The 23,714-nt window shown below is 45.9% G+C and overlaps 2 protein-coding genes across 3 annotated transcripts; one reads left to right on the top strand and one right to left on the bottom strand.

The window, feature by feature from the left end:
* The first annotated feature begins 5,299 nt into the window (after window positions 1-5,299).
* Window positions 5,300-13,071, top strand: SERINC3 (serine incorporator 3). The gene is made up of 10 exons (XM_084296512.1): window positions 5,300-5,405; window positions 5,571-5,732; window positions 6,222-6,415; window positions 7,402-7,481; window positions 8,178-8,315; window positions 9,180-9,349; window positions 10,038-10,128; window positions 10,507-10,684; window positions 11,095-11,322; window positions 12,135-13,071. The coding sequence occupies exons 1-10, from the start codon at window positions 5,367-5,369 to the stop codon at window positions 12,271-12,273; spliced, it is 1,419 nt and encodes a 472-aa protein (XP_084152638.1). The 5' UTR covers window positions 5,300-5,366; the 3' UTR covers window positions 12,274-13,071.
* A 533-nt stretch (window positions 13,072-13,604) lies between these two features.
* TTPAL (alpha tocopherol transfer protein like) lies at window positions 13,605-22,392 on the bottom strand. Of its 2 annotated transcripts, XM_084296853.1 has the most exons (6): window positions 22,342-22,392; window positions 20,998-21,450; window positions 20,099-20,292; window positions 17,888-17,998; window positions 17,003-17,200; window positions 13,605-15,296 (listed from the first exon to the last, which is right to left on the bottom strand). In XM_084296853.1, exons 2-6 carry the CDS (start codon window positions 21,434-21,436, stop codon window positions 15,237-15,239), a joined length of 1,002 nt encoding a protein of 333 aa, XP_084152979.1. In that variant the 5' UTR covers window positions 21,437-21,450; window positions 22,342-22,392; the 3' UTR covers window positions 13,605-15,236. The 2 variants fall into 2 exon arrangements, with proteins under 2 accessions (XP_084152979.1, XP_084152978.1); XM_084296852.1 differs by lacking the exon at window positions 13,605-15,296 and having other exon boundaries at window positions 16,590-17,200.
* Window positions 22,393-23,714: the final 1,322 nt, after the last annotated feature.

Here is a 23,714-nt window from a genome sequence, read left to right as displayed (position 1 = left end):
TATTAAATCACACAGCCATTCCAGCTATCGGCTTGGAATAACAATCATTCAACTTAGCAAATATCAAACGTGGGAAGGGATTTATCTGACGCATCTATACGATCATGTGAACTCCTTCCCCAAGGAGAAACAGTCTCTGTTGGAGACACAAGAGGAAGGAACTGTTTTCCCTTCTTAAAAAAAATAATACAACAACATAAGCCACTGTAACATGCTAAATGCTTCCTGGCTCAAGTGCAAAAATGTAACCTCTAAAATGTCAGCTGGTACACTGGGGGGATTTACATGATGTAAAAGATTTATGGGAAAGAAAAAAAAAATAAAAATCTCACCAGCTTCAGAATATCTTCTTGGAAAGCAGAAGCACCGGAATGGGGAGCAGCGGTAAAAGAGGGGAAAAAAAAAAAAAAAAAAAAAAAAAGCTAAAAGAAATGGCCATAGCTGGTATGATCCTACGGTGCTTTTTATTGTGAGAAAAGATTGGTGAAGCACTCATCTGATTTTAAGCTGGCAATGCTCAAGTAGCTAAGTCAGTTCAGACCTAGCTGGGGTGGGCTCTGGTTAGGTTTTAGGCTCCTGCCTGCTGCTGGCTCCCAGTCCCGCTGTGCAGCCACTCGCACCAGCAAGGCTGGGGAGCAGCTGCTCAGGGTCTGCATTTCCCTCTCTGAAAGATGAAGTGCCACGCTGCTGCTCGATGTGCTCCTTTTCTCACTTGACATGTTGACTCACCTAGTCCTGTGGCTCATCTGAAGCTGCACAGCTTGTTGCTGCTAGAGGCAGGATCAAACCCAGAAACCCCTGACTTCTCCTTCCCCTGGCGTTTCGGTGTGCGTTGTGCCACAGTGACTGCTGACCCACCGGGGCTGGCCAGCTGGGTGTCTGTGCAGGCTTTGTGGAGGAGATGAGGTCACAGAGAGAAGGGGAAAAAGGTCCTGGCTTAATAAAAAATGTGTGCCAGAAGAATGAAATCATTAAAACGTTTCAAGCAAGAAATTCAGCAACATTTTTTAAGTGTACTTGTGCGTTGCTCAAGTAGGAGATCAATTTGCTTTGTGACTAATCAGTGTTGAAGTGGCTACTGGAAAGCAGGACCTCTGATGTCCTGCACAGCCCCAGGTGCTCCAGCAGCAACACCAAGCCCAGCTCAGCACTGCTGAGGAGCAGGGGCTGACACCTGGCTCTGCACTAACGCAGTCTTGCTCGCAGTGACAGAGCGAGGTGCCAAGCTCCAGCAGCTCCTCTGGCTGCACGGCTCCTCCTGGGACAGCTGCTGGCATCAGCGGCAGCGGCAGAGCAGGGCTAAGGCTGCTTCAGCAGCCCTGGAAGAGCTGTGATGGCCCTTCTGTGCAAGACCCGGCTCCCTTTGGGGAGCGCCCTGTGCTGTTTGCAGGGATATCATGTTCACCTAGTACAAAAGGACACCTTTCACTCCCTCCTCCTTTTTACCAGCCATCTGTTGCTAGGCCCTTTCGTGGTTCATTCACAGCTGTCACTGCAGATCTTTTGTACAAAATATTCCCTCCAGCATATTTTTCCCTGTTGTTTTTTCTTTTTCCTAATTATTATTATTTTAAGCTGTTGTTGTTGTTCTTGTTATTTAAATATGTTTAAGTCTCACTAATGCTTCCATAAGTAACGAGATGAAAAAGTTTAGTAATATCATTGGGTAAAGATGAATGTTTCTCCATCTGTTTTACCAATAACCAAAACTAAAGCGGTTTCCAGACCAAAGCACATGACTTGAAGCGAACCAAAGTCAGCAAAAACATCTCCAGTGACATATACAGACTTGGAGCAGAATGAACAAAGGTGTCCTATAAAATAAAGTTCTGGCCAAACAAAACTGGAAAGACACAAAGATTACAATTTCTCTATCATAACAGGAGTGACTCATGCAGTTGCATAGTCACTTAGGGTGAAAAAGAAAACAGTTACTCAATCTCTTAGGGATTTAGACACAGAAGAATATATTATGCAAGTTTTAGCAGCGTTACTAATGGCCTTGAAGCGCACAACGTTACTATGACTCTCACTCAGCTCAGCAGATCACAAATAGGATGACTCATGTGTCCATGACATGATAGGAAAATAGTCTAAGAAGAGCAGAGGCAGGTGTTAATGCAGTCACAATGCATGCAGTCAAGGGAAGATGAAAATTATAAAATCGTGAGCAAAGGACTGAGAAGAAAAGAAGCTTGCATATTTAAAAACTCGAGTGTGGACTAGGTTGACTTTCACTGGTCTCCAGCTGCAGGGACCTGTGAGCCTAAAGCCAGCCTGTAAGCCACAAAAAAACCCTACACTGCTGGCACTGGTCCCTGTGCTTCGTGGGGAATCACAGCAAATGATACCTGCCGGCCCTGACGTGTTCACGGGGAATGCATACTTGTATTGATGGCGTGTGATAAGAATATGCCCCACCAAAAGTGGTCCGGGAGCTCCATAAACTTAATGATACTTATACCTGGGAGGACTTTCTACCCGGCTGGAACATCATGACTTTGTAGAAACTATTAACTCTATCCATGGAGAGGCAAACTCAACCCACTAGTGGCTTCAGCTGTAGCAGGGTTTGCCCATTATCTAATTGCTAACTTCCTCAGAGACAGTCCGCTTCGATGGCTACTTTGAAAGCATGGTTTAATATCAGTACTGTGGAATATAGCTCAGCCCAAAGCCTGAACTAAACAGCTGTAAAAACAGTTCTCCCATATGAAAACTCTGTAACTATGCTCTGGAGATCCAAACGAAGCACAGTTAAAAATACTGCTTTAAGCTAAACACTTCACAGGAGCCCAGTAAATCAGTGAGTTTTACTAGAAAGCTGACGCCAATACTTCAAACTTCTGAAGTTTATGCAGGCAGGAGCACAAGAAGATGTTTAGACCTGTATACAGGTCCTGTACATGTATACAGAAACACAGATTATATATGATTTTGTTTGTTTGTTTGTTTGTTTGTTTGTTTTGTTTTTGTTACAGTTGATTTAACCCAGCCATTCTAATTTGCAGTTCCCCCAGTTAAACACCTGCCTGAAAGATTCTGGTCAGTCAAAGGATTTTTGATTATAACCTGGATCTGTTACCTACAAAAATACAGCCTATGCAGAGCAGAGACCCTTGAATACTCCAGGGAACATCAGGAAAGTTCTGCATTTTTGATATCATGAAAGGGAGACCCTTGAGATTAACAAGAATAGCACTAACGCACAAGCTTGAGTGACATTTTTTTATTAGCTCTGTAGCAAAAAGAACTGCAGAGAACTACTTTCCAATGACTGTATCTGGCACATTTCCTTTAAATACCACCTAATTTCAAGGTAAAAAAAAATATCTAGGCACTTCAAACAACTAATATATAGATATGTATGTGATATAACATAGATATACATCATTTTATTCTGCTTTCAGAACTGATTAATATACCAGAGCGAGGTATTTTTGAACGACTAGGATAACCTCCTGCCATGTCCTGTCTTGTTCCCACAGCTGACAGTAACCAGGCTGGCTTCGTCCTTATCTCCTGTTAAATGTGTGTGCTTTGAGATGATGTTATGCAGAATCAGAGGGGTTTTATGTTGAAAGGAAATCTCTTGTTACATGGGCAGTAGAAGGCAAAACCCTTATATCTGTATACTTTTTCTTTCACATAATTGAGTAGAGGATCTCACAGTACTTAAAACTATTTAGGCTCATAAGTTTCTTGTGAAGAAAATGTTGTTAGACTGAGGATTTAGCTAAGCTTCATACCTTTTAGTAATATAATTATGAAGTGATTTATCCAAGATTACTGGGGAAGAAACGCAGAATTTTGGACTCTGCCTTCTGCATACATTCATAAGCACAAACAGTGAGGTAGCAGGGGTGTGACAAAAGCCTACAGATCCAGCTGGTGCTCCCAAAAGAGCAAGAAAAATACATTAATAATAAGGTAAAGGTTCACGTATTATCTGAGGCAAGCAGAGTTTGAATGATTTATGGTGCAATCTCTTTCTGAAAGAAGGCTCTATGTCTTCATGAATGAGGCTGATTGCAGGAGGGATGCTTCTGTTAACATCATGTTCATATACTCCGAGTGTTAAAGCTGCTGTGGAAAATAAGCGTCTGTCTTACTGGATGCTTTTTGTCATTTCTTGGCAATTTTAGAAGGCAGTAAAGCTGTCATCCTGATTATTTGTCACTGTGATGGACGTAGGTTTTTTCTGAGAGGGATTGTGTGAAGGAAAGAAGGGTCTGACGCAGCAGGAAGTGATGCTGGAACTACCATAGCCAAAATATCTCCTCTAACGCTAGCTGGTCAGCTCCAACCGTGACCTCTGGTATTTTGCAACACTGGCACCGATTAAATAGCTCCAGAGGGCTTGTGTCTGAACTTCTGTGTAAACCTTTGTCACCTTCCTGCTGCCGTTGGTTACGTCCTCAGGGCCAGCTCCCAGCCCTTTAATTTGCTCCAGATTTAGCTACGGAGCGCGGTCACCGCTGTTTAACTCCTGCAGGCTGCAAATCGGGCAGCACGCTGGTGACGAGAAGCTGGAGAGGCCCCTGGGCAGAACCATGATTGTTCTCACAGGCTGCCCTTCCTCCACGTTAAGGGTTTTACAGGCTGGACGTGGCGCTTGGGGACATGGGTTAGTGGGTGACATTGGTGGCAGGGGGTGGTTGGACCAGATGAGCCTGGAGGTTTCTTCCAACTTTAATGATCCTCCGGAGGACACAGCTGCGGCCGCACAGCCGAGAGCCTCGGGAACAGGGACTGAGTGCTTGTGGCTCCACAAACTGCCCGGCAGGCTGGGGGCTTCCCCCGCGTCCCGCTCCAGCCGCAGCCCGCTCAGGGCTCGGCTCAGCCCCACCGAGCCGGGGGGCTCCTGGCACGGCCGCTCCCTTGGGGCTGGGAGCGGGGCCGCCCCTCAGGGAGCGCCCCGCAGGGAGCGCCCCGCAGGGAGCCGCCCGCCATTCCGCGGCCCGGCCCCAGGCCCCGCCGCCCTGGCGCCTGCTGCCAGGGCAACCGCAGGGCGGCCGCAGCGCCCCTTGTGGCTTCAGGGAGAGGCGAGTATGGATTGGCTACAAGACCTGCCGATCAGAGCCCTGACGCCAATTAGCCTCGCTCATTGGTCACGCTGCTAGTGGAACCACCCACTCCCTTCTCTTCATCCAATCAGCGCTCTCCTCCTCACGACCACCGCTCGTCAAAGGACACAAACAGCGGGCGGGAGGGCGCTCTTTCCTCCCGCCACGCTTTCCCCCTTTCCTATTGGCGGGCGGTGTGGCGGGGACGACCAATGAGCGGCGGCGACGCTGGGGGGCGGCCGGCGGGCGCTGAGGGCGGAAGCAGGAAGCGGCCGGCGGGGGCTCGGTGGCGGCGGCGCGATGGGGGCCGTGCTGGGGCTGTGCTCGCTGGGCAGCTGGGTCAGGGCCGGGGCCGCGGGGAGGGCACGGGGGGGGGCGGGGGGAGGGCACCGGGAGGGCACCGGGGCGAGGAAGCGGAGCCCGGGTCCCCCCGGGGGTCTCCTCGGGGGTCCCCCCGGGGGTCCCCCCGGGGCTGCGGCCTGACGGGCTGTGCGTGTCCCGCAGGTGCCGTGCCTGTGCGGCGGCGCCTCCTGCCTGCTGTGCCGCTGCTGCCCCAGCAGCAGCAACTCCACCGTCACCCGCCTCATCTACGCCTTCCTCCTCCTCCTCAGCACCGCCGTCGCCTGCATCATGCTGGCGCCGGGCATGGAGGAGCAGCTGAAAAAGGTACGGGGGGGGAGGGGGTTGTGTCGGCTGTTAGCAAAGCCGGGGCGTCTGACAGCGGTGCTTGGTGGTTTGTACTTGGATCGGAGCACAACGGAGCCGCAAATGTGGTCCCCGAGGTGATTCCTGAGGTGGCAGCGCCCCCGAGTTAAGAACCCGCATGTACCAAGCGGCTCCCGCCTGAAATAGGCGATTCGTTAAGTGTGCATTTTTCAGAATGCCTTGTCTCTGAAACTCGACCAGACCCTAGAGATGGCTGGCTATTGGCAGCGCTGTCTGCAGCTCTGGTATCTCAATCTTCCTGAATGCTTTTAGTGATGGCTCGGGAAGCAACAGATGACAATGAGCTCTGTGCGGGCTGGCAGAGCAAAATGTCTTTTGTTAACAGATGTCCCAGCAGAGAGCTGACTGAGGAGCGTAGCTGTTAGAGTGCTTAAAGACTGTAACTGCAAACACAGAAGTTAATTCACCACTAAATGTGTCTCTGCTCAGGTGCCGGGATTTTGTGAGGAGGGGCTTCACACGCTGATACCACATCTGAACGGCTTTGTCAGCTGCGATGTGTTTGTCGGCTACAGAGCTGTCTATCGAATCAGCTTTGCCATGGCAGTGTTTTTCTTTGTCTTATCACTGATGATGATAGCAGTGAAAACAAGTAACGATCCAAGAGCAGCAGTGCACAACGGGTACGTTTGTAAGCCGCCTCTCTGGTCTCCTAACTAGCTTCCTTTCTTTCTTCTCTCAGGTTTCTCTGCTGAACACAGTGGAGAATTGCTAAAGCATATGTAGATAGCCTGGAGTTTCTTTTGAACAGAATAAAGAGCAATGCTTCGGTCTCCTAAGAGGCTTCCTGTTTGTGTAGCGTGTCGATGCATTGATAATGGAAAGCCAGACATCACTGCTAATGCAGAAGGGAGGTGATGACTCCTCCGTGTGTCAGCAGAGACGTCAGGTGCCAGGTGGTTTATGTCCCCTTCCCTGTGCTCTCTGTGGCATTCCTTGGCTTGTCCACAGGGCACTAGTCTGACTCTAATCCAGCAGAAACTGGGCTCTGATTTCCAGTTTCCTGCTGTCACTGAGTTAGTTTTGGGCTACATGAATGAATTATCAGAGCAGGACCAATATGGAGCAGGTGTTTGTGACCTTTCTGATTTTTTTGAACATCTCTAAGGGTTGCTTTGACCTCTCTGCACAGCCCATGTTTCTATTTTTGTGATATCTGACTGTAACTCATCTTTCTGCAACTTGTCTGTTGCTATTTGCCCTTTCACCTGCAAGAAGAGTCTGCACACTGTCAAAAGTCCTCACACCTTCCTTTAGGCAGCTGAGCACAGCTATTGGGTCTCCCTCTTTCCTTCTCCAAGCTGAACAGTGCAGCCTTCCCCCCTGCGAGGACCTGCTGCTGAACCATGCTCTGTTTGGAGCAGGAGCTCCTCATACAGCAAACCTTTGGCCCCAGCCTGTCCTGTTGCACGGAGTTTTTCTGTCCCAGGTGCAACACTTTGCGTTTGCGCTCCTCCCCCATTTGGTAAATATCTGTGTGTAATCCCACTGAACACAACTTTCGGGTTTGTTTCTTAGACGTTCATCTGTGTGCAGCAAGCTGTTGGTATGTTGTGGAAAAGCTGAATATTGTATGCGGAGTCAGACTGTGAACTTTCTTCTTTTCAAGGTTCTGGTTCTTCAAAATAGCTGCCATTGTGGGCATCATGGTCGGGGCGTTCTACATTCCTGAAGGGCCTTTCACAAGAGGTACAGTGACAAAATTCTTACCGTGTTAATTGCTATTAAACTCAAAACTTCTCAAGACTTGCTGGGCTATGGTTGTGATAGTGAAGTTACCTTGTAGAAAATGCAGATTCTGTCTTTCTTTAGAATTAATATTTTGGTTGCCCAGTGATGTAGTGACCAGCTGAAGTGATCCCTTCTCAAGCCCATAGGCGCTGCCTGTTACTAATACAGGGCTCTGACACTAACTGCTGGGCTGAGCCTCCTGATGCTGTTTTGATGAGAGCCCTCAGCGTGCTGTCTGCAATGAGTGCAAATTACTACCCCAGAGCCTTTGAAAAAAATCGCTGCGGGGTACCTCTGCTGTCTGGCCACATCACAGGCACTCGAGAGGGTTCTTGTTCCCTAAAGAAATGTGGCCCTGTGGCGCTTACTGACACAGAGGTATCTTGACTTGGATCTGGAATTCATTCTGACAACACCCAGGGCTAAGCATTTCCACGCTCAGCTTGACGAGAGTAGGCCACAGCTGTAAAGTAGCAGCAGTTCCTCACATGATTCTGCAGGATGGAGGCCAAAGCAAATAACGCTTCAAAATATAGTTTCAGATTTATTTTTGTTACTTGTCTGCAGTATAATTAGAAATAGGTGTTTTTCTATTTCCTGGGTTAACATGCAAATGATGAAAGTTAAGCTTGTTTTTGTTACTCTCTTTTCTAGCCTGGTTTGTTGTAGGTATTTTTGGAGCCTTCTGCTTCATTCTTATCCAGCTGGTGCTTCTTGTGGACTTTGCTCACTCCTGGAATGAGAACTGGGTTGAGAGAATGGAGGAGGGAAACTCTAAATGTTGGTATGCAGGTAGGAATCTTAAGCCGGCAGGGATTTATTTTGGCTGGCCAGCGCTCTGCAGAATATCATGTACTAGTTTGCAAACATGTCCTAGAATTATACACTCCAGTCTCCCTGAGTCACTACTGTAAGCGTTGGGAATTAATAACTGCAGTGTTGCCATTTTCTCATTAAATAAAATGTAAAATACTCCAGGCTTGCAACTAGCAGGTCTGACAGTAGTAATAAACAATACTTAACTTGTCTGGTTTGCGGAGTGAGTGCAGAACTAGCAGCCTGGATCTTTTTAGTTCTGATTTTGCCTTGTCGCCTCCCCTGCTGATGTTCTCAGGAAGTCCGTTATGTCGGTGATGGTGGCTGCTCTCCAACACAGTGTCACAGTGCGCGCCACTGACTTGACCACCAAAATCAGGGCACCAGCAGTTGTGGTTCTTTGTTACAGCTGTGAATGCTGCAACAGCGTTTTGTAGCTTCTTGTAAAGCACATAGCAGAATGGGAATGAAAACAGGTGGCCTTTAGCATAGAAGAGGAAATTCAGAGCTTGTAAACAGTAGATCATAGATTAAAGTGTGCAAAAAGTGCTCTTTGACACTGGCTTGACAACCCAGTAAAAGCAATTACCCTGCAGCTAGAAGGCAGGTCTTATTCCCCCGATGGCAGCGTTGGCTTTCTTCTGAGCTGCACTGCTTAGTGAGCTGAAGCAGACATTTGGCCATACCGAATGAAAATATATCCTGCTAGTCTAGCTTCCTGAACCAGATTTAGAAGTAAGGAAGGGGCCTGTCCATTTACAGCAGTAGCTAGCCACTGAAGTACCTTAGATGTACTGTTAAGCTATGGCTTTATTCTAACAGTTATTTTTTCCCCTCCAGCTCTGCTGTCCTGTACAAGCTTGTTCTACGGCTTGTCACTGGTTTTTGTTGTGCTTTTCTATGTTTTCTACACAAAGCCTGAGGATTGCGCTGAAAACAAGTTCTTCATAAGCATTAATATGATCCTGTGCATTGCTGTATCCATCGTTTCTATCCTTCCAAAAGTTCAGGTACTCTTTTTCTTTACTATTTTCATCTGACATGCAAAGCAGGGATGTAAGAAGGATGTCACATTCATTCAGCCAGGCAAAGAACTTGTAAGTTTGTCTGTTATACCTATGCTAGCTAGGGATATTTGAGAAATAAGTAAGATGTAAAAACAAACAAACAAAAAAATAAGTCCTTGATCTTATAGTGATGTATTTCCTGAAGATAAGGCTTTTTTTGGCTCACATTGTTCTGGACACTGTTTCCGGTGGTGGAGGTGGGGTCACTGCTGGTGTGGCTTTGGGGATCCAAAAAATTATGGCTTCAAAACAATGAGTACGAGCGTTTAATATCAGTAGAAAGTTTGCATGTTACTTGATTCTGAACTACTATTGCTCAAATAAATCACATGCTAGGTCTGTATTTACAGAACTGTTAAGCAACTTGGGATTAACTTGGCTAGAACTTGCACCTGAGTCTTCAGCACAGGAGAACTGGGTTTGGTTTCCGTATTCCTTCCATGTTTGCGTTATTGCTGCATACATTGTGTTGCTCTAAGGAGTTTCTTCCTGTCTTTTAAACGGAACAAAGCCAAACACATTTCTAAAAACTTTAGTTTTAAATGCCAACAGTTGTTATATCTATGGCCATAGGGTTTCATCCAGCTGTAGGTAAAAGCCACCCTTTTCCTCTTGTCTTGTCTTTGAACAGGAATATCAGCCTCACTCTGGCCTCCTGCAGTCCTCTATCATTACTCTGTACACCATGTACCTCACGTGGTCAGCCATGTCTAACGAGCCTGGTAAGTACCAGATTGTCCTGAGTGACATTACTTGGTGCGAAACTATTGGTGTGACCCAGTTATTACAGATCACCGTGTGGGCATTGCTGATCTTCTGTCTAGATAAAATCTAGTCAGAAAGTAAAGCTAAGTTTAGTGAAACCATCAAATTGCCTCTTTCAAGAATAAACTGGGGTATTTGTTGAGGGCATTCCAATTTTATTATTTAAATAATACACCCTTGCCTAATTCACAAGAACGAAAAATATTCCATGCTGTTACTGCCCCTGGTGAATTGAAGATATTAAAGGGAATGATAAATTGCAAGTTTGTCATCTTTTCTTAGCTACTTGCTTGCAAAGCTCACCTCATCTAAATCTGCCTCAAACTCCCTTTCAGAGCGAAACTGTAACCCAAGTTTGCTGAACATCATTACCCAGATAGCTACACCCACAGTTTTTCCAGCCAACACCACAGTTGTACCGGCTACTCCAGCTCCACCCAAGTCCCTGCAGTGGTGGGATGCCCAGAGTATTGTTGGATTGGTTATATTTGTTCTCTGCCTCCTGTATTCCAGGTAGGATCTGTGCTGCTATCAAATGACAAACAATTGAGTTTTGCCTTCTTGATTTGACTCTGGCTCCAGTGAAAAATATATTGGCATTTGCTCATGTCAAACTGTGGTCCCAGGCCCAAGCCAAATACAACTAATGAAACTGCATGTGCATAAATACAGGCTTTATTAGCCCAATTCTGGTAACACTCTGTGGTATAAGACCTGGCCTAGGACCGCTGTTTGATTTGGTTAATGAAAGCTCAGATTGAAACAGCTCTCTTCAAGGAGCTTCCTCGATGTTTCCAGATGGATTAAAAAATGCAATTGGCTAGTCCCAGACATTCATTCTCATCTGTTGCTTGTTTTATAAGCAAACATAGATACCTGAAAAGGGAGTTCCTAACCATCTTTTTCTTTGGGTTACCCTGCAGCATTCGCTCTTCAAGTAACAGCCAAGTGAACAAGCTGATGCTGTCTGGGAGCGACAGTGCCATTCTGGAGGAGGCTGGGGGAGCAGGCAGCGGGGCTGCCGAGGAAGGAGAAGTGCGCCGTGTCGTGGATAATGAGAAGGATGGTGTTCAGTACAGCTATACCTTCTTCCATTTCATGCTCTTCCTTGCCTCTCTTTATATCATGATGACACTCACGAACTGGTACAGGTAAGAGCAAGGCAGAAAATGACAGGTGGCATGTGCTAGCCGGTATTTCTAGGGGGACAGGGGATTCCTGTTCTGGCTACTCTGCCAAGTTGTTTATGTGCTGTCCCTACGCCAGCTGCATTACAGCTGTAGCTTCTCAATTTTGTGTTGCTGAATTAAAGACATGACAAAAAAAAAAAAAAAACTTGTAGAAAAGGCAAAAAATTAAATCAGTAGCTGTACTCCTAGTGGTCTGTTTCAGCTGCAAGGGCAGAAAGTGTGCTTACCAGACTTATTATGTAAGCAGCAGGAAGGATAGATACGAGTTCGGCTTAAAGGGGCATCCTGGGAAGTTTGTCAGAGGCCTGCCTAATGTCTTCACCATGGGAAAGCCATGCCAGGGCTGTGCCACTTAAACAGAGAGATGTTTTCCTACATCTGCTGGGAGTCGAACATGTCCTTAGCTTCTGCAGCTTATAATAGCTTTCCCCAGGACTGCAATATTGTGTAAATTAGCAAGTATGTTTACAGAGTGGCAACTATTGGGAGTCTGATATTGTAGCTCACTGGGAGACTTCCTTTAGGAGCAGCACATCAGTGTATGCAAGCAGGTTTGGTTTGAAAATGGGGAGCTGGGAGGAACAGGCCTACTATGGAGCCCTGGGAAACTGCTCTTTTAGTTCTCTCACTGTGGTCCCAGAAGGGCTCTGGTAATGGAGTGCCCCATCTGAGTTTGATGATTTGAATTGTCTGAGTTTGATGTGATTTGAGAGGTAGCAAGTAATGGTTGAAGGAGTCTTAGATATCTAATAATTGATTTCTTTGCTTTTTAGCCCTGATGCGGATTTTAAAACGATGACAAGTAAGTGGCCAGCTGTGTGGGTGAAGATAACCTCCAGCTGGCTGTGTCTCCTTCTCTACCTTTGGACCCTAGTGGCTCCCCTTGTCCTCACCAATAGGGACTTCAGTTAAATACCTGCACATGTCTGAGCTTACAAAAGTGGGGAATTTTTTGCTTAAAGCCAAAATGTTATGTATTGCTTTAGTTATTAAGGCAAATACTGTCTCTTCTTATGTTAATATTAACATGCAGGTGGATGGACAGTTACGTATTGCACAATGCTTGATGCAGGATCAAAATTATCATTTATCTTTCTATTTTAACCTTAACTCATGGTTAACTCTTTTTACTGTGTTTTAAAAATTCACTACAGCTGTGCTGTCAAAGCACAAAAAGTATCTGTTCTGTCCAATAGCCCCAACCTTAATATTGAACAGAAGCAACATTTAGCTAAATATGAAGTAATATATTTTAAAGAACAAGTTATGTTCAGCATAATGCACTAATGCTAACACTTCAGTTCCTGGAAGTGTAAGCCATACTGCTTAACTTCTACGTTCTGCTGCAAAGGTTTTGTTTAAAGCAGAAGTTGGTGATACTTATCTTTCTGTTTTGTGGCAAAAAAAACCTTACTCCTCACCAAAACAACAGAACTTTGAGGTTGAAAAGCTGTTAACGAATTCATTTTAAGAACAAATTTTCTCTTTCTAAGAGGCAACTTCTGTGATAATCTTTCTTAGTATGTTTGCCAAATATTGAGTAGTAAGTGTACGACTAGCTTAAATGACTTCATGATTATGGTGGAAAATAGAGCTACGTAATTTTCACTTGTCTAGTATGCTTATAAAAGTGTACACGAGATGATTATTATTGGCACTAAGGCATTTGCACTGTAAACTCATTTGAATAAAACTAACTACTGAAACTTTCCCAGCTCTGTTGAGAAGTGTTGAGGACTGGGGCAGTTATTCTCTACTGCAAAATATTGCATCTAAAGATTACAATGCTAATTAGCTGCTACAGTCACCACTTAGATCTGAGTGGATGTCTTCTCATGCAGCAAACAGTAAGTCATGATGTATTTTGAAAGTGCACCTTCGTGTGATTTTTTTTCTGAATGTCAAATCCTGTTCCTTGAAATTGCTTGGGTACTGTTCAAGTAAAATTTAGTTATGCGGTAGAAATCAACACCCTTTCTAATGTAATTCCTTGGCAATTATACTTAGTTGCAAGTATGTGTTTAGTGTGGAACTAAGTATACGTTGCTATTCGCTTTTACAATAAATACTCCAAGATGACGCAAGGAAAATGTATTCAAAACACCACATTAGCAGCTGTTACAATAATGTGTTTAATCACCCAGTCATGCATCATAAAATTACACATTTTGACCACTCCATTTTATAAAATGCAATATAAAAATAAATTTTGTCAAAATAAAATGTACACTTAACCACCCAACACCTCTAGGCCCACATACAACAAAAAGGTGAAATTATTAGTTTGAGTAACACTGATTAACTCATGCCAAAATGATTTAACAAAAAAAAAAATACTTCACCCACTTCCTGAAAATACCTCAGGGTTTGTAACACCCATTTGCAAGAGTATAAATTCAAGTATTTTTATGTACAGTATGCAGCTAACTGCTGTCCCACTTAATGCCAAAAGCCATGATGACCCAATGCAGTTTGAGTACCTTTCCTTAGGATGTGTTGCATTCATCAGGGATGGATTTCCAGAGGCATGTAACCTCTGGAAACAAAGCTATTTCATGTTGTGGGGGGGGAATCACATCAGTTTTAGTGCTGTGAAGTGGTGGGAAGGGGGGGGGGGGGGGGGATAAAAACCACAACCACCAAGCTAAACAGCTTTTCGTATCTATTCTGCAGATAAGGAGACTATATTTAAAGCAAGTGTTTATTTCACTAATCTGACAAGAAATTCTGAGACCAAAATTGTTTCTTTGCTAGTAAGTGCTAAAGCTCAAAGAACACTCCTTGGCTCTGTTGTCAGGTATGTATGAGACAGAGGTGTGCTTGCTGTAAGACAAGCTAAGCACTGGCTACAAACCTAAAAAGGGACATAGAGTTGCAAACTTAGTAAACTCTAAATTCTAAAGCCAAGGAAGAGCAAATCTAGAATATTAGTTAAATGACTGACACAGGTAAGCCTGTCTTAGTTCATGTATCCTGACATCGAGCATCCAGCTTTAAGGATAAAGTTCTGGAGGCATATCACAGGCTATTTTCAGCTTGGATAATGTAGCCTTACCTGTTATGTTTAAAAATAAAACAAATGATTTAGTTCCATTGTAAGCAGAACTGGAAAGGGGAGGGTAAGATCTGTTTTCTCTACCATGCAAGATAATCTAAGACCCTGGAAAAGGGTTTGGTTTCTTTGAAGGTTCCTCAAGTGCCACCTTCTGTTGGCCACCACTTTTTTTTTTTTTTAAGGGATATTAAAATTGAATTTTGAAAATTCACCTTTCCTCTCTAGTAGTTGTATAAGTGGATCAAAGTAGCTGTTCTTATAGTAGACGTTTCAAAATATATTTTTTAAATTGTACATTGTGGCTACAATTAAGAGGCACTCAAAGAATACAAACACCAGAGCAATCTCTGTGTTCTGGCAATTAAACAGGTTGGGTAGCCACTTACCTTTAAGTCGTGTACTGTGTATTAATGTGTCTTGCTAGGTGGTACAAAGAATTCAATCTCTGCAAAACATGCAGCCAGTTCTGGTCAGAAGTGAGGAGAAAGTGGCTAGCATTACTCTTTTACCTTATTTTACATAGCAGAAAATGGTATTTTTTTCTTCCTCTGCTTAAGGTATAACCGTCAAGTAAGAATAAGATGCCTTATAAAGGTAGGAAAAAATCAGATGCTTTAAGTGAGGGAAGTTAATTTGTTCCCACCTTTGTTCTAAAGCAGGTCAAGTGATGAGTTCCTTCCTCCCACTGAAATTCTGAACTGCTGCCCAGGAAAAAGCTTCGTGGCTTACCCCTTTTCAAAACCTAGTCTCCTTCTATAATGCTTGGATGACAGGTCTGGCATTTGCCACCCTTAGCTCCAGGATGAGGTCTGCTGCCAGGTCAGGAATTCATTACTGTGGTGGTGAAGGTTTTTAGCAGTGCAATCATGCTGTAGGGGGTCTGAGAGGAGAAAAAGACATTCAAAACAGAGTTTGGCACTTCGAGAAAAAAAAAAAAGTCTGAAATTCTCAAGATACTTTTGTTGTTTTTATATTTACAGAAACAAAACCGGTAATTATATCACACTTGGCACTAAATAAAGATTTCAGCCAGAGAAAGTGCTCTGGAGATAAGTCTCCTGGTAGAAGGGATTTCTTTTTCACCAAGAAGTGAAGTATTTCACCTTGAAATAATTGGGTGTGCTTTCTTGGTCCTAGTGAGGTTTCCCAGCTCTGCACTATTACAGTGCAAAAAAAGTGCTAAAAGTGTGTGACAGTTATGTTCTAATTCTATGTCATTCAACATTTGAACGTGGAGTGGGAACAGCTTATTTAGACATAGGATATCTTACCCTGATTTGACATTGGAGTCTTAGCTGTGTCTCTAGACAAAGACCTCTAAGCACAGGCATACAAGCTATGGGTAAATATTACAGAGATCATTAAAGTCTAACTTCATACAAGAACAAAGACAAAAGAGGTAAAAGCTGAAACTGAAGTTGTAACACTTCACAAAAGAGCAGACAAGCACAGGAAACAAAATGCTACAATACCAGGAAATTGAAGAATGTGCTTTCAAATAGCCTGTCTGCATTTGGTTTCACAAAGACCTAAGTTCAAAATCTGTCAAATGTAACAAGCTAAAGAAGCACCTTGCTTTCTTACATGAAGTATTGCCTTCTCTGTCATGCCAGCTGCTACAAAGCTGCCTTACAAATTCTACATGAGAGTTACTTACCAAATTCCTCGTAGCAATCAGCTGAAGAAAAAGAACAACTGATAATGCGGGAAGGTGGGTGACAGCCTTTTCTCATTTGGTCTCAAACCTCAGTATTTGGAGTTGTAGCCACTCAAAAGCCTCATTACCTGATCTGAGGAACTTACTGTTCTCTGCAAATGAAGATTGCATCTGTTTATAGTAAGCCTTGATATTGATGTTATAATAGTTAATTTCCCCATGTGAGGAAGCTTCAGAGAGAATTTCCACACTGGTCTTCATGGATTAAAAAAGTCTCCCTTGGCGTTAATTTGAGTTGAATATTCATTTGGGTATTCCAGAAGTGCCAAGTTACACTCTGAACCAAGAGATAGGGGACTGGCCAAGTTAGACTCTTACTGTTTTAAGCAATCTCTGCTGACTGAACTACATTTCACAGGGTTCAAAAGCAAACAGCAATTGTTTTTCTTGGGTTAGTGGGTGTTTTTAGAAGGGGAAGGGAATGGACAGTCACAAAGCTAGCAAATGGTTGTTGTCACTTTTAGTGGGTGGGGAGAAGAAACTATCAAGCTTACCATCCTGCATTTTTGTCTTTATCATAAGAAGCAACAGGCAGGTTTGCATCATCCACAGAGGTTAATGAACTTTAGGTATTCTGTGTAACTTGGCAACTCTGTGCTCTTTGCCTTTTTCCTCTGTGAATTCTGCCCTGCCCCCATTGTGCCCTCTTCAGCTTCCTTTGGTTCTATAGTGTAAAGTGCCTCAGCAGTCTGTTCCTAAACTGCGGGTTTAGGAGTAAGGCAGAGTTCACAACATCACCTATCAGAACAGAAGAGGTCTTAACTGCTGGAAAGGTTCCCTTCACCGATTTGCTAATAACAGTAGTAGAGCTGAGGTTTCATGCCTCGCAGGGAATCATCACATTGTTTTTCATCGGCATCCCCACTCACTAGCATGTCTTGGGGAGAGCTGTCACATGGGAGTACCAGCTGTGAGAAATCATGCAGAAAATCCTCTTCAGAGGCCAGCAGCAGCTCATTCCATGCTGATATATCCAGCTTCCCCGAAGTACCACCGTATTCTTCAGGCAGGATCACTGGAGGAATGTTTTGATGAAGGGAATTCAGATCACAGCCATGAAGAAAAAACTAGAGAGGAAAGACAAAAATAGCTTTAATAGCGTGTATCAAGCAGCGCAGCGTATAGTCAGCTAAAGAGGTTATTTTGTATTAAAGAGCGAATTCTGGAATTGATGCCATTACATGTAAGTGCCAGCATACAACATTGGGCAGGTGCTGTTGGATGCACTAGTGAGAGGAGTCTTGAGATGAGCCAAGTCTAGAGCAGCTTAAATCCCAGCAAAAAAGACTTGAGATTTGCTAGTCTCCACAGAAATTCTATATTCAGTTTATCCCCAAACCCATTTGTGGCACTTGAAGTACTTATCCTTGTGGAAAAGGGCATCGTTCTTTGCAACGATGTCCAGTCCTACGGTACAAGGAAAGGACAGTGCTATCTCCTATGATACCACCTTAGAAGCACACAGTGTTACTTGCCAAGACAGCCCAACCCCAGGGGTGGAATCAATGTCATGATTATATAGCATATGCATTAAATAGCCATGTTAATATTATGCCAGTATTTAAACTCCTCGAAGCTTCTTTCTCTAAAAGAATTTTCCTAACAGGATTTTTTTTAAAGATTAAAGCAGAAGAAAGGACCAGTTAGATCAGCGAAGTGGCACCAAGATTTTTCTAGCTGTGATATTTTTAAACAGATATAAGCAAGGAACTTAAAAACACCAGCATTAATGTTAGAATGATGCAGATCCTTACCCGGTTTGCTATCTTTTCCTTCAGAAAAGGCTTGATGATTGCAAAAATGCCTTTGAATATACGAGGTTCATTTATTATGTTAACAGCTTTTATTCGAATGGGAAATCCATCCTGAAGGGTAAAGAAGATTTTTGTAATGCAGTTTTAAAACATCTGCCGTTTTCCTCTTATTAAAACCTCCCAAGACTGACCGCCAGCACAACCCACTGGCTCCCAGACTTCATCTGAGATACCAACATAAGCTGATAATGGAACAGAAATGCACCTTCTAACAGGGAGCAGTACCAGGGCTGTGGGCATAAAAATAAAGGTGAGAGACGAGAAACGTTGGGAAACACTACTGCCACTAAGTCCTCCATTCTCATGTTGTTTGTCTCCCTGAAGAAAGATGCTGAGTGAGGTACCAGTGACTGTGCTTAGTCACAGGCACTGTCCTCTGGGTGTTCCCAATCCTGATGAGGATGCAGAGTTACGTGATTTACTATGAGCACTGGCACCAGCTGTGGGTGTCCCATCCCTGGAAATGTTTAAGGCCAGGCTGGATGGGGCTTTAGGCAACTTGGTCTAGCAGGAGGTGTCCCTGCCCATGGCAGGGGGGTGGCATGAGGTGGTCTTTAAGGTCCCTTCCAACCCAAACTGTTCTGTGTTCCTAGCTTCTGAGGAGTGCACCGTGCTGGGAGCCCAGCACAGGTTGCTTCTGTGTGTCCAGCTATGACATCTGGGTACCAAGCACATCTAAAATGTGCGTTTATAGGAGGAGGAAATCGTATAGCCCTATTTTTCTGCCATTTCAACATTTCATGCTAACTACAAAATACAAACAGGCTCTGCAACTACAGCTTCTTCCTTCCCTGCCCTTCCATGCAGTCAGGCAGGGCTGACAACCAGATCTGCTGCCAGCCGAGCACACAGCGCCTCCTGTACAGCCCACAGTCTAAAACAGTTAGCCACGAGATGTGTACTGAGGAATTAATTTCCATAAAGCTCTCCAAGCCAAAAGCTCATGATCAGCATTAGGATCTCACATGCCTCACAGAAGTTTCTTTCCCTTACGATCACCTCAACCTGTACAAAGAAAGCAGTCTGTTTTTAGGCTGAAAAGCAGATGCATGCACTGTGGGAGTATTTTTCTCCTTCTGAAGGTCAGAGAATTGGCTCCTCCTTCAGGAGATGCAGTTCAGCAAGGTTGATGCAACATGTTTATATGTTACCCACACCTTGTCCTTTACCTTCTTTGTTTTGTTAATAGCTTCCACTGACAGTAGCAGACACCCATTGCTGGGCTCAGACAGTTTAATGACATATTTAGATTATAATTTTAAGGATTATGTGACTTGTTACGCAGACATTCATAAACTCACTAGTCTTGTCTCCACAAACTCCTTATTCCCCTTATCCTTTGTTATCCCTCCACAGACACAGCATAAAATAGAACCAGCTCAGACCAGAAAGTAACAAGGAAATAAATCCATTCAAGAGAAATTTTCATCTTACTCCTTCATATAGCAGGGCAGAACATCAGCTAAACTCGTGAGAACTTCCTGCCGCTTTGACCAGGTTACGCCTTCACCTTCCTATGCTCTACAGCTCCACTTGTGCTTAGACCTTTTCTCTAACTTGCTTGTTGTCACTTTCCTCCCAACTGTGTAGTCTGAGATCCTTCTCATTGCTGTCTCTTGCTGCCCTCTGTGCTGAAGAACCCTTTCTTTCAGGGACTGGATGGAAATCCTCCCCAAATCACACACATTCAAAAATCCTCTGCAAAATTTTTGCAGCAGGACTTGCACTTGCCCTTGCCCAGTGGTCAGTGAGTGACACGTTCCATCCACAGGGGCTGACAGAAACATGTTTAGGAAGGAACCATTTAGATAACAAGAGACATTCCTTAGCATTCAGGCAAAGTGAAGTCCTCTGCCTAACTGTAACTCATTGCTCTGTTCCTCATCACGAGCTAGCAGAACTGGCCTTTTCTGTTCCAACTCAAAGTTTGCATTTCTAATGCAAAATTAATTTTAGGGAAGCACAAGTTAAAAACAGGAGAAGCAAGTTAAGTTGGCAAGGATCTGAGAAACTGGTTGGACAGGGACATGTTCTAACTCTTCTGGTAAAAGCCAAGTTGCTTAAGTTTCTGGTGACATAGTCAAGAACTCTAGACACAGAAGCAGTCATTTACAATGCACAAGCTTATTTTCCCACCAGTTCAGGTCTTACCTGAAGAATTCCAATCACTTTTTTGGCTACAAAAGGACCAAAATGAGACGCCTTAGATAAGCTGACTCCTTTGTAGTCTGCCAGGATTACAATTCCATTCACCTGGGTCTCTTCGGACTGAATGAGTTTTTCTAACGTTAAGTATATGGCACGAATGTTCTCAGTAATCGGATAATTACTGGGTGTCCATCTGTCTGAGGTTACAAGACATGGATGGTAAGTCGGAAAGTACAGATAAGCTAACAATACACATTCCAAAAACTGATTTTCTATGTTACTGGACTCTTAAAAGTTAGTCTTTAATAGCCACAGTCCTAGTTCAGAGCAGCCTTTCTTAAGCAAGAGATAAATGGCAACTCGATTTTACTTCAAGGAGCAAAGGCAATGGTTTTAAGAACCCCATTCTCTACCCAGCACAGCTCATTAGAAGCAGCTTCAGCTCAGAAAGAAAGCAGGTAAATGGAAAAGAGGAGGATGAATGAAGACAAATTTACAGCAAGCCTGGCAGCACCAAAAGCACGTTGAAGCCTCTGATTATTTGTACTGGAGTCACAGCCACAGGCTCCTCTCTCCACTCACTGTAAAAGCAAGTAATAAGCCAGCAGCCCTGCTTCAATTTGAGTTACTACACATTTTTTCTTGAATCACCTATGTTTCATCAGCCCACCTCACTGCATTTTGTTTTTTACTCAGCTGCAGTTATTGCTGAAACAGGAAAAGGAACTGGTACTACGTTGCCTAATGACAGAGGTGTCCCTTCGCAAGTTAGCTGTTCAAGTTTCAAAGAGAACCCACGCACTCTGTGTAAGTAACCAGTGTTCACAGGAGAGTAGGAAACAGATTTTTGGCCCAGAAACACCTTGAAGATGGAGAACGAAGCTATTCATGCATTTCAATACCTGGGCGGATGCAGACGATGTGGCGTCCCTCTGGGTCCAGACAAGGCAGCACAGTGACAAAACCAGACTCTAGGACAGGTTTTATTGCAGATGGCTTCAAATTGTTGAAGACCTCAGGCCAGCTCCTCCGGCAAGTGTGGTAGTTCACCAGAAGCTGAAGAGCTCGATCGTAATCGAATTTCCTGGCTCTGAGAAATCTTAGCAAAAAAGCATCGTCCAGGCACGTCCCCAGGGAGGGATAGTCTTTGCACACCATGTCTCGGAGTGCCTGCACGTCACGGAGCCTCCATTCAGGTTTCTCTTGGAGCTCTTCGCGGGCTTTGGTAATGAGATCAGGAGATAGCGAGCAAACATACTTAGGCCGATCTGGCAAGAATTCATTGTCGGACAGAGACCCTGCTGATGGACTTGTCCTCGTGCAGTCGCTGTCTCCTGACATGATGTGGCAGGAATCTGTCAAAAAACAAGCTTAGAAGTGACAAACAATCCCACAGACTAGTATTGAATATTTATGTCCCGCATCCCTCCACTTCCCTGCCAAAGAGAGAAATCCTTGCAAGAACCAGCCCTGCCGCCAGCACAGCCCAGACATCCTAATTCTCTTTCTGGGATTAGAAAGTGCAGGTTCCCTGATCTCTTTATCCTGCATAGCAGGTATAAAACAACCTAGCCAAATCCAAAAAGAATACAAGAACTGCACGGCTGCATTACAAAACACAGAATGTAATTTGCCTTAATGTGTATTTCCTACATCCAGCTGGAAACTAAAGCAAAGCGAACACGCCCTGGTTAGGCAGGATTGCTGGGTTCTGTACCAAAAACCTGTCAAATCGCACTCTGAGGAGCTCTCCCAGGCAGACCCAGACAGGACTGTGCAGGAGCTTGCCTGGCAAACCCCACATCGGTCGGGCAACCCCCCCATGCGACTGAGCGGCACGCTGGGAGCAGCACCCCAAGAGCACCCAGCTGGGGGCACGGGTCCGGGGGACACAACCGCTGCGGGGACAGCGGGGCAGGCCGCTGCTCATCCGCACCTCGCCTCCCGTGCCAAGCAGCAAGGCCAGGAGCCCGGCCGGCCTCCCGCTGCCTCCCCTGGGGCCGGGAGGGGACACCGAGCGGGGGCACCGAGCGGGGACAGCATCGCGCCGTGCCCCCCAGCCCCGAGCTGCCCCTGCTGTTGCACTGCGGCACGGGTCCGGCCGTGGGGCCGCCAGCCTCCAGCCCCCGCTGCCCGTGCCGGCTGCTCGTGCGGCAGCTCCGCTCCCCTCCCTCCCTCCCCTCCCCTCCGTCCATCCCCTCGTCCTCCCGGCCCTCCCGGCCCCAAACCCCCCTGCCCGGCCGTACCGGAGCGGCCCCGCTGGGCAGCGCCGTCTCCAGGCAGCGGCGCCCCGGAACCAAAGCGGCCGCCAGGAAGCGCCGGGCCCGGCCCGGCCCCGCTCGGAGCCCGCAGAGCCGGGAGCGGGCCCCCCCGTGCGGCCGCGGGGAGGGGAGCGGGGCCCGGCGGCTCCCGGGGGAGGGCTGAGGTGGGAAGGGGCGGCCAGGGGCGTCTGCCCCGGCCCCTGCCCCAGCCCCAGCAGGGACAGCCAGGGCCGCGTCCCGTCAGGGTTTGAACATGTCCGGAGGAGGAGGCTCCACAGCCCCTGTGGGCAGCCTGTGCTCAGTCACCCTCACAAGAAAGTCCTTCCTCACACCGTGATGAAACCTCCTGCGGTTCAATTTATAACAATTAACCCTCATCGTATCACAGAGAAGTTTGGCCCCATCCTCTTTACAGGGTCCCCTCAGGTTGAGATAGAGGTTGGTGAGATCCCTTCTCTAGGCTAAACGTGCCCAGTTTATTGAGTCTTTCCTCGTAAGACAGATGCCCCAATCCCTTAAACATCTTCATGGCTCCACGCTGGGCCCTCTCCAGAAGCTCTCCTCCCTCCTGTGCTGTGCCCAGCGCTGCACACCGTGTTCCAGGCGCAGCCCCACCAGAGCTGTGCAGAGGGGAGGATCACCTCCCGTCCTGCTGTCCGTGTCCCCCTGCAGCAGCTACGGCTCATGAGGGGCTGGGGGTGGGGTCCCACAGCGGGGTCCAGGCAAGTGGAGCCAACTCCTGGGATGGGGAAGAGGACTACAGGGGGGATTTTAGTGAGGGTAGAGGGAGACAGCACTAATGGAGAGCTGGCTTTGTGTTTTGAGAGGGCAGAAAACCCAGGAATGCAGACTGTGGGGCATGAAATGTGGTGTACTACTACTACTAGTACTACTAGTACTACTACTAATGGCCCCACCCCGGGCTTGCTGCTTTAAAAAGAGTCCAGCAGGGAGGGCTAGTGAGGGTGTAGGGAAAGAAGGGCTCACGTTTACCCCGCCGATCCATGGACAGAGGGAGGTGGCGCAAGGGGCTCAGCACCCGCTGGGCTCTGTGCCCCACCTGGGGGGTCCCTGGGGGGCGGTGGGCGCTGCTCCTGGCCTGGGTTGCAGCCTGTGCCTGCAGCCAGGAGAGGGAGTCGAGGACAGTTGGACAGCGGGAGCCCAGGGAGCCCTCAGTGGGAAGCCAGGCCTTTCCGTAGCATCTGATGTTCAGCCCTGATTTATTCCTCTTGGAGGTTTCACCCTTCTGAAATTGAAAAGATTGCAATGACACCGTGCCAGGCAAGAGATGCACCAATGTGGCAGTAAATTTAATATGCTGCAGGTGTTTACCTGCAGAGAGACGTTTCAGGAGAAGG

Source organism: Netta rufina, assembly GCF_964035555.1.
Source record: "Netta rufina genome assembly, chromosome: 16".
NCBI classification, from domain to species: domain Eukaryota; kingdom Metazoa; phylum Chordata; class Aves; order Anseriformes; family Anatidae; genus Netta; species Netta rufina.
Note: the sequence above shows the minus strand (reverse complement) of the source record. Positions and strands in the feature narration are given on the sequence as shown.